The sequence below is a fragment of the Falco peregrinus genome, chromosome 3 (assembly GCF_023634155.1).
Source record: "Falco peregrinus isolate bFalPer1 chromosome 3, bFalPer1.pri, whole genome shotgun sequence".
Lineage (NCBI taxonomy): Eukaryota > Metazoa > Chordata > Aves > Falconiformes > Falconidae > Falco > Falco peregrinus.
The window spans coordinates 23,780,511-23,793,065 of NC_073723.1; the positions used below are offsets into that span (position 1 = coordinate 23,780,511).

General features: G+C 37.0%; 1 protein-coding gene across 3 annotated transcripts in view; it reads left to right on the forward strand.

Moving 5' to 3' along the window:
* The window catches only part of CSMD3 (CUB and Sushi multiple domains 3), a 725,287-nt gene that overhangs the window by 469,878 nt on the left and 242,854 nt on the right, over positions 1 to 12,555 (forward strand). For all 3 annotated transcript variants that reach the window (XM_055800728.1, XM_055800729.1, XM_027777765.2), the window contains one exon: positions 7,036 to 7,192. In XM_055800728.1, coding sequence (XP_055656703.1) covers positions 7,036 to 7,192 — 157 coding nt within the window. The remainder of the gene's footprint in view (positions 1 to 7,035; positions 7,193 to 12,555) is intronic.

The window sequence follows — 12,555 nt, forward strand, 5'->3', positions numbered from 1 at the left end:
AAACATCCAGATGGTGTATGCAAGTGTGTAATTTTAACAGTTTTGAAATTTCTTAGTGAAGCAGAAAAATTAGTGAAGTTATGGTAAGATCTTTAAATTAACCAACGTTAGCATAAGATTTGAACTCAGGTCTTATATCTGAACTTGAATTCTTATCCACCCAAATCACTGTCCTAATACTTCTGTCCATATTTAAGATGCCCAGCCAGGAAAAGTACATTGGTGCATTTTACTCAGGAACTTTTCAGTTGGAACCATTCAACTCTTATTATCTTCGTGTAAAAGTCATAGCACTGTAGGGAGGAAGCTACAGTTATATAAATATAAACTTTTACGTAAATATAAATGAATATGAAAATAAAGGCATTCACATTTTTTCTTTTTTTGTTCCTTAATCATTTAATGCAGATACAATTTTGAAAAGATCTATGCACATAAGATTTCTCAAGTGCCATTCCAGCCATGTGCACTGCAGATGTTTAACTAGAAAATACTAACTCAGAGGCTTATAAAAGAGAATTTGACTTCAATATTGCTACTCAAGTAATGTGAACTTAAAAGTAATGCCAAATTAATTTTAAATGGAGGGAGGCCACCACTCAACTGTAAATGTCAATGGCAGAAATATTTGCTGTGTTTTGCAGGTGTATCTATTAGATGAAAATATCTAGTAAATAAAGTGTTTGTTTCTCATGTCAGCATCCTTGAATTATAATAATGAGCTGAAGTTCCTCTCAATCTATTAAAATAAACATATAAGAAGTGTTCTTTATTGTGATTATAACTTTTCAGCTTATCTGACAATGTAGCAAGACAGAGGCACTTGACATTTAGTATTGCAGCAAGGAATTATATCTGTGGAACCCATTGTAACTTGTCCTGCCTCATCTCTCAGATTAAAGTCTTACAAATGGTCTTAATCTCACCAGACTCATTTTTTTTCACATGTTCATTTGATAAAGGAGTCTTGTTTCAGGAAATACAAAGCAGCAGTCACAAATTCCAAAACTCTTCTCATGGAACCAGTTCTGAAGTTGTATATTGATCTCTGTTATTATTGATTGCTTCTCACCTCCAGGAGCTGAAAAAGAATTAGTGGAAGATTTGTTGTGTGACTGACTTGGAAATATGCCTAGTATTTACTATTAATATCTTCAAGATCAGAAAAGTAGTCTTGGGTTATCTGCATTTTTTTTTCTGGTATTCTCTTAGACTGATTTGCATTAATCCCAGTAAATCATCCTTGAAGATAAGTTTGCAGAAACTTCCTTTTATTTTTGTGGAACTGATAACTAAAATGAAAAAAGGGAAAATACTACATAATTTGCCTATTTTGCTGACTGTGGAGAATACAATTTTGGCTACAGGAGTAGGATGTTAGGGTTATACTTTAGTTTTTAAGTGAATCAATAATCACCAACAAATGCTGTAATCCTATCAAATATATACCACTTTGTTATAAATGTAAATACTAATGCCTTGACCAAATGCTAAGAAATCTCTGAGGTAGGTAAAGAATAACAAAGTCTTCTGGAATTAAAAATGGCAATGGAAGGAGGTTAAAAAAGAAAATAATCAGATTATCATCCAGTCTTGCAGCAAACAGCTGAGTGATGTATGGTAAATTACAGTTCCCTTTTAAATATGAACTAGGAAAGGTTAGGAATTCACTGCCTGGAAATCTAGGTTCTTAAACAACAGCTTCCAGACAGGGCTTCCTTTCTTCAAACACAAATGATGCAGCCCCATGGTATTCCATAGTTAAAGCTCAGTTTTTTAGCTACAGAATTTGGTTATGAAATAGGTAGTCTCTGTTCTGCAGAACTGATAGATGAAAATGTTGGCAAAGGAATTAATCATATACTTTGTGTTACTTTTTCTTTCAGCTAGTATTTTAGATTACTGGAGATATGCAGATAAAATTCCATTCAAAGTCTGAATAGATGTAAATAGTCTACAGAACTTTTGATGTGTTGTTTAATCAAGTCAGGGAGTTTGCTGCCTACCACATGAATTAACTGACCATGGATCAAATTTATACCTGACAAGCACGGTGATTGAAACAATGAAACAGCTGGACTGGGAATAGAGCGTTAGTGGAAAACAGCATATTTAACACAAATAAATCACTGCCCTTACTGTTACTCCCAGGGCAGAGAAGGAGGAGTGCCCATTTATCAATTCTGAACTGGTATAGAACAGAGGTTTCAGAACATATAATTTGTTTTTCATTTGTTTCATTTAGTATGCAATTGTCTTTTTGATGTAACTGCTCTGGCTACTTACATTAATGTTGTAGTTTGTTTGTTTATTGTTTGGCTGTTTGTTTTTTATTGGAAACTCTGAAATAATATATAAATCTATATTCCCCTCCCGCCCTGGGCTATAACATGCTCTTGATAGTGCCACATCTTGTTTTAATATTTGTAAAAGTTACAGGGTATATGAAGAATACATCCATATAGTCACTGTATGCTAATCCATTTAATATAAATCTCAGGATCTGTGTAGCAATTGTTTCCTCCTTTGTAATTGTAGATAATTGAGTTTGTGCAATATGTTTTCAAAATTCAAAATTTTTAGAGTAAACAGCCAAGGTAGGTATCAGGGAAAAAACAATACATGGTTTCCAAAGTATGATAACATTTCTACCTGATTTCCACTCCCCCACCCCCACTCCCCTGCTTTTGTCTCCATCCACCAGTTTTGCTTGTAAACTCTGTAGTCTCTGATAGCTGTAAGGAAACCCTTTAGATCTGCTGGGAAAGAAATGGAGTTGCCATTGTTCTCCTTGTGTGAATAGTCCATTGTTAGTGGTGAACACTTTATCAGTTGAATGTAGGAAGTATTCTTCTATGGCAAAGATCTTCTAATATACTTTTCTAATTTACTGGGGGAAAGGCATCTTTTATTAAAACTGAAGCTTGAACAAAGATAATATGATTGTTTTCTTTATTTTTAGTTCATTTCAACATAAATAATATAACAAATAAAGAATTCAACATAAATAAATAACATAAATGTACCTATGCATGGTGCTTATTATTGAGTAGGTTTTTTTTAATGTTAAAGAAACAAACACCCACCTCAAAAAAACTTCAGGCAGATTCTGTAAGCGAATCTAAAACAAAAAAGAAAGGAACACCAGGTATAAAAAAGGACTGAGATGGAAAAAGTACAGCAGTTGTTTTGGGGGATTATTTTTTTTTTCCTTTTGTAGTAGGTTATGTGCTTGGCAGTATGTAAAGTGAGAGCTGATGTGCCAGATAAGATTGCACCTATGTGGGGAAAAAAAACCAAAGACTTTATTTTTGATACTGTAATGAAGTAATCTTTCCTTCTACTAAACACTCAGTACAGCAAAAGGCAGTCAACGGTGTGTCAGTAAACCAAATAGAAGAACTGGCATGAAGGGTCCCCCTTTCCCCTGTGCTTGGCTCAGCACTCTGTGCTCCTACAAAATATGGAGGATTCAGTTTTACTGCATTTGTTTACTGTCTCACCTGTAGGCCAGCTTTGAAATGTGTGCATGTGATTCTGTTTTTAAGGGTTTTTATGCAAAGATTTTGAAAGGAAGTAATGTTTGGGGGTTTTGCTAATTTGGTTCTTAAGAATCTCCACACCTGGTATCATAATCCTTTTAGCAATATCATCCTTAAAGCACGAGTGAGAAATAGGTAATAAATGGGAGGGTGGTGGTGTGTGTGTGTGTAAACCCAAACATATGGACCCTTTTCTGTCTTTATATTAGTGCTTCTATTTGCATGTGATATAAATGATATGTTTGACAGGGTGTTGACAGCCTCAGCTCTGATCTTGAGATTTCATGTTATTTCTTCCCTTTATAAAGGCACAGATATTCATATCCATATGCCTTTTATGTTTCAATGGCAAATCTCAAAAATAGTTTGATTAAAATGCACAAATTTAATACATTCACTTCATACTATTCCCTTGCTAAAATTTTATGGAATTAAATAAGTTAGCAGGAAAAAGGCCATTAATTTCCATTTAAAATTTGTTGATAACAGAGCCTCTTGAAAGCTTAGGAAGTTTTATTTATTCTCTAACTATACATGCAAACATAACCCTTCCTCCCCAAATTAAACGTTACATCTATCAATTCCAACCACATATCTGTAAACAGTGTTCTCTATTAGCATCCTTCCCTGTAACATTTCAAAATATCATTGTGTTGTGAGAAACATTAATACAGTTCTTTTGTGCCTTTGCTCCTCTTTCATGAATTAAACATTTTACAGATCAGGCCTTTAAATAGCTGATAAAGATGGACCTCTTTTCTGAATAGCTTGTTGCTGGCATATTCAGGCATTATAAAGTCATGAATCAATTATCTTTGCATTAATGCTACATGTTGACTTTAAAGAAAATGCATCCCTCCAAATAATATTTTCATAATGATTGCTCTTATCCATACATTTAGAACCCAAGTGACATAAATTCAGATGTGCTGGCAAGGCCCATAAGAAGGAATATTCCTATATTAAAATTAAAATAATATTGCTACCTTAAATGGCATATAATCTCATCTTCTGAATTCTGAAGCTGAATTGCTAACTCATTCCAAATCTTTAGCGAAACTGCCACCTATTTTAGGAAAGTTAGAAAGAAAATGCTGGTTCTGCAGATCTCACAAGAGAATGTAGGTTGTTGCTACTTTCTTTGCAACTTAAACTGTATGATTTAAATTACATCTAGAAATATCTATTTAGTGTGCATTAACTTGAATGAAGCACAAAAAAGATATGACTTAAATTGAGAATTATACTACAAAATATGCATCCGTTTATTGTCCTAATGGAGGCTCCACTATCTCAAGAACAGGGGTATATGTTACTTTGAGTATTTTAAAGTCAATGACCAAAAGAAAAAAAATTAGTATTTAATGTTCAAATGAATCACATCCCTCCCTCAACCAAATGAAGCTATCATACTCAAAGAATTATAGAGTTTCTGAAGCGTTAGGGTACTTTAAAGTTTGTTCTTTCATATAAATGATATAGACTTAGAAGTATTACACAGTGGGACAGCTAGTTAGCCCATTAAGTAGAATTAGTGTTAACTGTGGAGATATGTCAGTGCGCCAATGTGAAAGGTTTAATATGGTAGGACTGTTAACAAAATTGCCAATAAAGTATGTGTGGGGAAATTCTAATATGAAGAGAATGTGTATCATGAAGTGGCTTATGTGAAGTTCCGGTGAGACAGTTGGTATAACTTAAGAGCTTCCTTTGGTTAATTATTAGTGATACACACATAGCAGGAAACAGATTACTCTTATGTAGTGTTTAAAAATAAAATAAATCCCGAATCCTTGGGTGTTATTAGTTATAAATAGCTTGGATGGATTAGGAGAAAGAGTATCAAATTCAAGCTGGTTTTTTTTAAGTCTGTCATGATGTAAATATATCTGCAGGATAGCAGTAGTTCTTTTGGAATAGATGCATTTCTTTCAGTTACTGAAACAGAACAAAGTTCATTTCAGAACTAATTTTCTGGTTTGTTTTGTTTTTTGGTGATGGTTTGTTTGTTTGTTTGTTTTCTGGCATGATTACTGAGCTCAATATAGTTCTAAAGATGTTTTAAATAAAATGAAGAAATCCATGTTAATACTATTATATATTTTTAATTACTTTTTAGTTAATAAGCATTAATTGCACCTTTATTTTGCTTTAATTTATTATTTTTGCTTTTTAAGGACACTGGCATTTAAATGTGAAGTTTGCTTGGAATTTATTTGCTTGTTTCAGTAAAAAGACACGGAATGATACCAAGTCATTTTGCTGTGCTTCTTAAACTGCTGCACAATTATTTATTCATTAGAGATGGCTGGAAATAGCTTCTTTGTTTTATTTCAGCATTAAATCTAGGTCTTTCTTATTATTACAGACATGAGGATTTCTGTAAAATAAGATTTATGTGTGTAAGTCATTCTCGCAGATGGGGAACAGGCATCATAATATTTCACTTCCACTTTGTTCCCTTACTACTATTGCTGGTGTATTTGTTTTGATTTCGTTGTGGTACAGACTCCTGTTTACAAATTCAAGTTTTAATTACATTAAAAATTGATACAATTAGATCTTATTTACAACTGGAGAGAATTCCCTATTTTTTTGACTAAAGTTTTAGAGTTTTCTCTATATTGCAATTTGAAAATTATTCAGGTGTCAATTACAAGTGAAAATTTTCTTAAACCCATTTACCAAAGTTGTAGTTATTATAGAAGCCACTAAATCTATCCTACAGGACAGAGTGGTTGGGTTACCAATTATTGTTAAGTTATAGTTTAACTATTTTTAGATATGATAGGAATGTAATAACTGAAGTTTTGAAGCAACCAAGCTTGTAAGGAAATTTGCTGAGAAAGATTGTTTTATATATTTAATAGTCTGATAGAAGTTTCTGTTTCAAATGCAGAAAATAAAAATTCTTGAAAAAATAAATAATAAATGTGCTATATTCCAATTTACATATAGATTGCATTACCCTTTCAACTTACAAAAGCAGTTGTTAAATTTATTTTATTTCCTAGTCTCCTTTTACTTTATAGTTTTATTTGAACATCTCTTTACATATATATATATATGTCTATTTAATGAGCTAAAATTGGGTAGATGTGAGCTTCTCTATTATGCCACCTCAGTAACTTGAGGCAGACACAGGCACACAAAATTCGTTTGGTTTTGGTTTGTGACTAGCATTACAATACTGGCAGTGAAAGTCAAAACACAGAGGTTTAAAAACACTGAGCTGATATGGCACCTCTGCCCACTTCTATTGTTACGAGGAAAATGAACTGCTGTATTTAAAATTGTGCATTTGAAAAATCACCACAATTAAATCAACAACTCAAGAGAGGCAAACAGCATATCCAGATAGTACTTCGGCTTGACTGGCAATAGATCTCCTTTGGCAGAACTGTCCTCCCTCTTAATGGAGATGTACAGAATTATTGTGTAAATCAAATATATTTTTTTCCTCATAACTGTAAAACTTGCATTTGTTTTACAGATCTATGATGGCAAAGACAACACTGCTCACCTGCTGGGCGCATACACTGGGGCATCATTAAGAGGCCTGACGCTAAGTAGTACTTCAAATCACTTGTGGTTGGAATTTAACTCAGACATGGAGGGCACTGATGAAGGTTTTCAACTTGTGTATACCAGTAAGTATTTGAGGAAACATTCATAATAGATTTATGATTTTAAAAGAAGGAAAGGTTTTTGCTCATAAGATGAAAATACAGTCTAAAGATAAATAATGATAAAATCAAAGCAAATTACTCATCACTCATCAAAAAAATACAGTTTCATAATTGTAAAAAAAAAAACCCAAAACCAAAACATGTAGCATACTGAAACCTTGCTTTGACAGGACATTGTGTAGTTTGCTACTTAAACCACTATTTTTTTTTTTCCAAGCATTATTTGGAAGGGGTTTTTTTTCAGTCTTGGAAAGGATAAGGGGAAAAAAAAGGATAATTTTCAGTTAATTGTATAATCACATAGCAATATTTAAGTATGTGAGTAGTCTTAACTTTGCAACCAAAAGCACTATTTCATAAAGATAATTCATAAGTGAAAGACCATTTCCATCTTAAGACTGCTTTCCAATACTAACTTTGCATTAGACTAGCAATTTCTGAGCTTGGATTATTGTTTAAAATAACTCAATTTGGAACCAAAACGATAAAGATACCTAACAAAAACTTCTTACCTCTATGTAAACTGAAAAAATTAAACTATAAGATTAAAAGGGGAAAAATGTTTTCAGATCACTGGCTTAGAAGGTATACAGGAAACGGCAATGCACACTATTTTATCAAGTGGTGACTTCTGAAAATTTATGTGATTGCTACATGTCTATTGACACATAGTGTATATGACTTATTTAGCATATAATTATTTCTTCATTGCTGAATTGCTATATAAAGCTGAACTTTTTTAACAAGCAGAACAGTATTATAAAGTAATTGCACAATGCATCTGTCAACATCCTTTTTCCTCCCTGTGTTTAAATAATTCACTTTCACCTGTTCAAAAAATATTCTTGTTTCAAAAACTCTCCATCATGTTTTTAAAACTAATTCTAATAAAAATAATGTCTATAATAATGAAAGAAAATATTTCCAGATAATACAAGCATGTAATTATTTTTCAGCTGAAAGTTGAATAATTATACCACCTAATAGTCTGTGATAGCATAGAACTGTACCCTGTGATTAAAGATAGGTCCTCCAGTGCTGTGTTACTATGTAAATGTCAAGGTATTTCATTTTTCTTATTTATATAGATACATCCAAGCCCAGCACTTGAACCTTATCATTAGCATTTCCTGCCTTTTGAGACAGGCATTCTCATAGAATATACTTTCCTAGCCTGAATAGTTATTAGCATGAACAGTGCTGAATCTTCTTTTGTAGGTATTTGTAGGTTGGAAGAGAAAAATAAAACCCAAATGATGCAAAGGTATTCAATCACTCATCACCTCTCACAAGCAGACCAATGCCCTGCCACTCCCTAAACAGTGGTCCATTTGGAAAGACTATCCCCAAGTTTTATTACTCAGCATGACATTATATGGCCTGAATATCAATTTGGTCAGCTGGGGTCACCTGTCCCTGCTGTGTCCCCTTCCAGCCTCTTACCTATCTCTACCCTACTTGATGTGGGGGCAGAGTGAGAGTGCTGCTCAACAATAGCAGAAACATTGGTATATCAACACTGATTTAGTCAATCTAAAACACAGCACCATATGGGCTGCTACTAAGATAATTAACTCCATCCCAGCCAAACTCAGTGTACTCCATTTCCTTTACAATCTCCCTTCAGATTTATATGCATAGATATGATCCCCCCTGAGCTTTCTCTTCTCCAGGCTGAGCAGTCCCAGTGCTCTCAGCCTTTACTCATCAGAGATGATCCCATCCCTTAATCATCGTAGTAGCCCTTTGCTGGACTCTATTAATTCCGTATGTCTCTTGTACTGGGGAGCCCTGAACTGGACACCACAAGTCCAGATGTGGCCTCAACAGTGCGTAGCATAGAGGGGAAGGATCAATTCTGTGAACCTGCTGTCAACGTGCCTCCTAATGCAGCCCAGGCTGCCATTTGTCTTTACTGCAAGGGTGCATTACTGGCGCATGTTCTGCTTGGCATCTGCCAGACCCTCTAAGTCCTTTTCTGCAAAGCTGCTTTCCATTTGGGTGGCATCCAGCATATATTGGTGCAGGAGATATTCTTCCCCATTTGCAGGACTTTGCATTTCTCCTTGTGGGACTTCCTGAGGTTCATGTTGGTCCATTTCTCCAGCCTGTTGTGATTGCTCTGGATGGCAGCATAACCCTCTGGCATATCATCCACTCTTCTCAGTTTAGTCTTAGCCAACTTGGTGAGGGTACACTCTGCCCCACCATGCAGATCATTCATGATGGTGTTGAACAAGATTGGAAATGGTATTGACCCCTAGGGAACACCTCTATTTACTAGTTAGAACTAGACTTTGTGCCACTGATCATCACCCATTGGCCATTTCCCATTTGGGGAAACACAGACAATATTTGTTTTGCATAGATGTAGACAATGAAACTTCCCCAAAGTACTGTGAACTTACCGTGATGCTTTTAAGCCGTAAACAAAATCCCCACAAGCTTTAATGAAACATTCTGTGTCCACGACACATTGTAAGCATTCGTGCTCTTTCAGGTCTCTAAAATGGCCAACTATTGCCATTCCAGATCCCCTTTACTATGCCCCTAGCTACCAGTTGTTTCTCCAGAAAGATACAGATTTCCTTTTGGTCCTGTTGCCACAGCTGCCAGCACTCTGTGGATAGCTGAAATATACTTAGAGTGGCAAAAACACTGCTAGTACCTACAATTAGGCAGTGCAGTTACATATTTACACTCAAAAGGAAAGTAATCAGTTAAAAAGATCAGTTGGTTCAGTGTCTATAAGCAGACCATCCAGAGATGAGGACATCTTGGGGATCAAGGCGCATTTTAGCTTGTTTTTGTTCTGTCCCACTTGGTTGGAGGAGGGAAAGGTTGGTTTAAATTCTGCTCATGGCAACAAGGACTAACTGGGGTTACTCAGAGACTTGGTGTAAAACAGCAGCTTTTACTGGTCAATTTGCTTATTGCCATTGGTATGTGGCAAAGGAAAGGGGATTGGTAAACTTGGGTTCTTAAACACATGGCACAAGGAAACGGAAAACTTGAATTCTCAGGCTTCAGATGTAGGGATGTGTAAACTGGAGGTGTACGAGGAAATAGAGCGGGAAAGGATGAGAGGGATGCATTCACCCGGCTGGGCCCTGCACAGTCCAGCAGCGCAGCCTCCTCAGGCCGCGGGCGCCCACCTGAGCCTGCGGGCAACACCTTTTATATCCTCAGTCTCTGCCCAGCACTTTCCCTGTGGCAGGCCCTGGGTGCCGATGCGCTTGCACATCAGGCCTTGTGGAACACTCTCGAAATGAGTCGGGGGCGGTATTGGGGTCCGGCGTGTCCCCGGCCCCGGCCAGAACCACCTCCGAGTGACCGTGCCTCGGCCTACGCGACTCCCGCGCTGGGCTGTGGGCCCTGGGCAGTGCCAGCCACCATGGCAGGGCGCGCCCCTCCTGCCTGCCCTCCGGCCAGGCAGGAATGTCTATAGTCCCTCACACTTTTCGCACAGTGTGATCGACAATTTTCTTAGAAGACGGAAAATTCTAACTCGTCAGTAAGTATCCAGACTGGCAGTGTTCTTCATTTGGGTCTCACATTAACCTCTTTCAGAGCTTCTGCAGTGCAGTCTGTACTGGGAAGCAATAGCTTAACTAGGAAGGAGAAAAGTTCAGCTCAGAGGTTGTGGAGGCTCTTCTGGAGGTGAGCCCTTTTCAGTCAGAGGTTATTTAATGAAAAGCTGAAGGAAGAGAAGAACTGGGAAGTTACGACATTTGACCTATTTTATTTCTTATGTGAGCAAACAGCCTTATCTAACCTGAAGCATTTTGCCTGTAAAATAAAATAATGAGTATTTTTTTCAATCAATAGTAATGATTCAGTACCTGAGGAGACACTGTGAATAGCTACCTGCTGTTGACTAGATGGACAAATATTGTGTAAATCATTTTATTGAAGAGTGCAGACATGAAAAACCCTTCATTTGCCGCCATGTCACATATATAGAGAATCATATAAATTGGAAAAGACCTCTAAGATCATCAATCCAACTGTTAATGCCAGACTACATCTACATGGTTTTTAAATGCTTCCAGGGATGTTGATTCCACCACCACCCTGGGCAACCTGTTTGAATGCTTGACCACCCTTTCAGTGAAGAAATTTGTCCTAATATCCAATCTAAACCTCCCTTGATGCAACTTGAGGCCGTTTCCTCTTGTTACCTGGGAGAAGAGACCTACCCCACCTCACTACAGCCTCCTTTCAAGTAGTTGTAGAGAACAGTAACATCTCCCTGAGCCTCCTTTTCTCCAGGCTAAACAACCCCTGTTTCCTCAGCTGCTCCTCATAAGACTTGTGCTCCAGACTCTTCACCAGTTTCATTACCCTTCTTTCTCAGGACACGCTTCAGCACCTCAGTGTCTTTCTTGTAGTGAGGGGCCCAAACCTGAACAGAGTATTCAAGGTGCGGCCTCATCAGTGCCGAGTACAGGGGGATGATCACTGCCCTAGTCCTACCAGCCACGCTATTTTGGATACAAACCAGGATGCTATTGACCTTCTTGGCCACCTGGGCACGTTGCTGGCTCATGTTCAGCCAGCCACCAACCAGCAGCCCCAGATCCTTTCCGGAAAGGCAGTTTTCCAGCCCATCTTCCCCAAACCTGTAGCGTTGTGTGGGGTTGTTGCAACCCAGGTGCTGGACCTGGCATTTCTCCTTGTTAAACCTTATACAATTGGCCTCGGCCTATCTGTCCAGCCTGCCCAGATCCCTCTGCAGGCCCTTCCCCCTCAAGCAGATCAACACTCCCTCCCAACTTGGTGTTGTCTGCAAACTTACTGAGGGTGCACTCAATCCCCTTGTCCAGGTCATTGATAAAGATATTAAACAAGACTGGCCCCCATACTGAGCCCTGGGGAACATCATTTGTGACCAGCTCCCATGGTGGTAACACCATTCACCACCACTCAGGCTCAATCATCCAGCCAGCTTTTTACCCAGTGTAGAGTACATCTGTTCAAGCCATGAAATATAGAATATCGATCTTGACGCAAAGTCCTTTTTTACCTACAAAGACTTTGAGCTGCAAAATATTGATAAAATACATTTGCTTTTGGATATGATGAGGTTTTGAGCTCTTACTCCATTAATAAAATAATACCTTATTTGGAATAGAAAATTTTCCTCTGAATTTACAGTTTGTGTTTCCCTAAATGTTAATATGCTTCCCTTGATTCTGAATAATGTGTAATTCCTTTTGTTTAATTCTTGCTCCACATGTCTTAATTCTCCAAAATGTCCAAATTGTTTGGCTTGGATTCTCTATATCACCATTATAATTGCTACCTGCATGTATTTTTCAAAT